We start from the raw sequence: 3,977 nt of genomic DNA on the forward strand, positions 1-3,977 counted from the left end.
ACTTCATTCTAATATCTATTGACCATAGCTCTAACACTGTGCCAAAAACAGTTGGAGTTTTGGTGGGCCTGGTTTCAACAACACACGTAGCAGGGCTGATTGATGCATTGCTAATGAAAGCCAACAAGACACTGAATTAGCTAAACTCTGATCATTTGCAGCTGACCTTAAAAAATCCTCCAAAAACATCAGAAAATCTGAGCAAAGCATATTAAATCTGTCCTACCTTTGCTTTTATTTTCATCTGAATTAAAATCTGTTTCTGGAATATATCCAACCAATAACTTATCATTCAGCTAAAAAAATAAAACTTGTGAGTTTTTATTCTAAATACTTTCATTGAAAAAAGTTGTGCTACACCATGCCAAAATGTTACAGCAGGGGTCCATCTGGATCAGCAAACCCTAACCTAACCCTTCATAACAGGAAAAGTGAAAAATTGTGAATGTAAACATCTTTTTGTCAGGACAACGTTCTTTTTTTTACCATTTAAATTTCCTCAGGCCCAAAATTGTTACCTTTCATATGTTCACATCCACATATTCACCCAGGACCTGAATATTTACCAGGTTTACATTATAACACCTTATCTGTTCTAGTTTCTATGTGAAATGAGCTTTATTAATTAACAGCTTCATCAAAATTTTGCTCAAAAGATCATTAACTGTGGGTTTCTCATGTAATGAGGTGAAGATGTCTAGATAGACATTTTATGACAAGTCAAACAGAAAACGCCTCTACTGTTCATTCCTGTGGAGTCTAACTGCTGTGACTTATATGAAACAAATGTTTAAATATATATATATAAATCATTCCACATCCTGCATGAATAACTGTCACCTGAAGACTCAAATTACCTTCTTGTTTAAAACCTTTGTCACAAATGTATGTGATTGATGTGTGAATCAAGACTAGATTTCTGAGTGAAGCTTTTTCCACAGTACAGACATGAAAAAGGTTTCTCACCTGTGTGAATTCTCATGTGTGTATCAAGACTAGATTTCTGAATAAAGCGTTTTCCACAAGACAGACATACAAAAGGTTTCTCCCCTGTGTGAATTCTCATGTGTGCATCAAGATGAGATTTCTTAATAAAGCTTTTTCCACAGGACAGACATTCAAAAGGTTTCTCACCTGTGTGAATTTTCATGTGTGCATTAAGGTCAGATTTTTGAGCGAAGCTTTTACCACAGGAAAGACATTCAAAAGGCTTTTCCCCTGTGTGATTTCTCATGTGAATAGTCAAACTACGTTTTCTAATAAACTTCTTGTCACAAATGGTACAAGAAAAATAATTCTCCCCTGTGTGGATTCTCATGTGTGCATCAAGATTAGATTTCGTAGTAAAGCGTTTTCCACAAGACAGACATTCAAAAGGTTTCTCCCCTGTGTGAATTCTAATGTGGTTATCAAGATGACATTTCTGAGTAAAGCTTTTTCCACAGGAGAGACATTCAAAAGGCTTCTCAGCTGTGTGGTTTCTCTTGTGAAAAGTCAAATGACTTTTTTCAGTAAACTTCTTGTTACAAATGGTACAGGAAAAAGGCTTCTCACCTGTGTGAATTCTCAAGTGTCTATCAAGATAAGATTGCCGAGTAAAGCTTTTTCCACAGGAAAGACATAAAAAAGGTTTCTCCCCTGTGTGGAATCTCATGTGTGCATCAAGATTAGATTTCTGAGTAAAGCTTTTTCCACAAGACAGACATTCAAAAGGCTTCTCACCTGTGTGAATTCTCATGTGAATAGTCAAATTATTCTTTTCAGTAAAATTCTTGTTACAAATGGTACAGGAAAAAGGCTTCTCACCTGTGTGGAATCTCATGTGTCTATCAAGATTAGATTTCATTGTAAAGCGTTTTCCACAAGACAGACATTCAAAAGGCTTCTCACCTGTGTGGAATCTCATGTGTCTATCAAGATTAGATTTCAGAGTAAAGTGTTTTCCACAAGACAGACATTCAAAAGGCTTCTCACCTGTGTGAATTCTCATGTGTCTATCAAGACTAGATTTCTGAGTAAAGCTTTTTCCACAGGAAAGACATTCAAAAGGTTTCTCACCTGTGTGAATTCTCATGTGAATATTAAGATCAGACTTGGAGGTGAAGCTTTTTCCACAGGACAGACATTCAAAAGGCTTCTCACCTGTGTGGAATCTCACATGTTTATCAAGATCAGATTTCATTTTGAAAATTTTTCCACAGGACAGACATTCATGAATCTTCTGACCTTTGTGAGTTCTTATGTGAACCATTAAATGTTCTTTATTTAGAAAAGTTTCTCCACATGTCAAACATGGGAAAGGTTGCAGCTCTTCATGCTCACTAATGGGGAGCTCCATGGTTTCCTCTTTTGTCCAGGGATCTTCTGGTTCTTGCTGCTCTTCTTTTATCTGCAGAGGTTCTGGTTCCTCTTGGTCCAAACAGGAATTCCTCTCCTGTCCACAGAGCTGCTGGTCAGAGAAATCCTCCTCTTTTCCAACAAAATCCTGCAGGCGGTCTGAAAGACAAACACAGCAGACTTATTATTGCAAGTTAAAGAAAGGACACCTCACATAAAAGCACCAAACTCTGTCCTTCAGTTTGGGGGCAAGTGGATCCTTTAATCATCATTGTGTCAATCTAACTACATACAAACAGACTGGAACTACATATCCCATCATGCAACCTGATAGTACAGTCACAGGTTTGGACCTCCACTTTTATCTATAATAGGGGTGGGTTAAAAAAATAAATAAATTTAATCGATTTTGGATCGATTCCAGTAAGATTTAACAAAATCAATGTGTAGGGAATGAGATCGATTAGTTTTATAGAGACGTGAGTGACATTGACGTACAAGAGCAGGTGTGGGCAAATGCAAAATGGCCGACGCAAGTAACACACCGCTCAGCAAGCCGTCCCAATTAAAGTCTGACGCCTGGAACCATTTCGGATTTAAAAGAACTAAAGACAATGTGGTGGATAAAGCCAAAGTGGTCTGCAAGATCTGTCAAGCGGAGGTCAGTTACTGTTAATAAACTACAAATCTCCAAAATCCCCTGACAAGATGTCATGCTATGCTAAAATCTGACAACAAACCTTCCAGAGCTACACAAAAAAAAATGGAGGGATTCGATAGCGTTACCAGCAAATTCTCCGCGGGCCATTAAGATAACTCAGGTCATCGCAACTTTTGTGTGCAAAGATTTACGGCCCTACTCTGTGGTGGAAAATGAAGGCTTTAAGCAGCTCGTTCATGTGCTCCAACCACACTATGTCATGGTGCAACGTAAACATCTGACCGACACCGTTATCCCCATGATGTAAACACGAGTGAAATGGGACATCAAAATGAAAATGCAGTTAGCAGAGAGTCAGCATAACTTTTGACACATGGACATCACTGTCAATGCAGTCCTGTATGACACTACATTGACAATGAGTGGCGCCTCATGTCTCATGTCCTACAGACCACTGAAGTTACCTTGAGCCACACTGCTGCAAATATTGCTAATATGTTGACGGGGGCCATACAGAAATGGGGGCTGAGCAGCAAACACCCAGCAGTTGTTATGGACATTGCTGCAAATATGGTTCATGCAGTGGAAACAACGCATTTATTCATTCATGATTAAAAGATTGGATTACAAAGAAAATTACTTAATTTAAGAGCTAAAGTATGCTCAATCTTTTTTTTTTTGTCCAATTGAACAGCAAGATAATAATGGCAATGATACGGATGAAAAATCTGAGGAAGCTTTGCCCAAGAAGCCAAAGAAATCCAGCACCTTGGAGTCTCTCTTTGGGACAGTTTATAAAAACCATACCTGAAGCCTTCACCAGCATGACTAGGCAGGGACTTACCTTCCATAATTTCCTTATTACACTTAGTGGAAAAGGAAGGTCCAGGTGGAAAGCCCCCAGATCCCCTCAGATCTTTTCAGGAAAGACCTCCATTTTGGTCCACCTCTTTTCAGAGAAGACCAATCCCCACTCAGA

General features: G+C 38.6%; 1 protein-coding gene across 1 annotated transcript; it reads right to left on the minus strand.

The window, feature by feature from the left end:
* Positions 1-413: 413 nt before the first annotated feature.
* Positions 414-2,451, minus strand: LOC119778398 (gastrula zinc finger protein XlCGF57.1-like). The gene has a single exon (XM_038277605.1). It carries the CDS (start codon positions 2,336-2,338, stop codon positions 878-880), a length of 1,461 nt encoding a protein of 486 aa, XP_038133533.1. The 5' UTR covers positions 2,339-2,451; the 3' UTR covers positions 414-877.
* Between the last annotated feature and the right edge of the window lie 1,526 nt (positions 2,452-3,977).

This window comes from Cyprinodon tularosa, unplaced genomic scaffold, assembly GCF_016077235.1.
Source record: "Cyprinodon tularosa strain WSP-4 unplaced genomic scaffold, ASM1607723v1 ctg1328, whole genome shotgun sequence".
Classification (NCBI taxonomy): Eukaryota; Metazoa; Chordata; class Actinopteri; order Cyprinodontiformes; family Cyprinodontidae; genus Cyprinodon; species Cyprinodon tularosa.

What these genes read in the sequence shown, in the direction of transcription:
- LOC119778398 (XM_038277605.1), bottom strand. Translation starts at nt 2,338, where the DNA reads ATGGAGCTCCCCATTAGTGAGCATGAAGAGCTGCAACCTTTCCCATGT.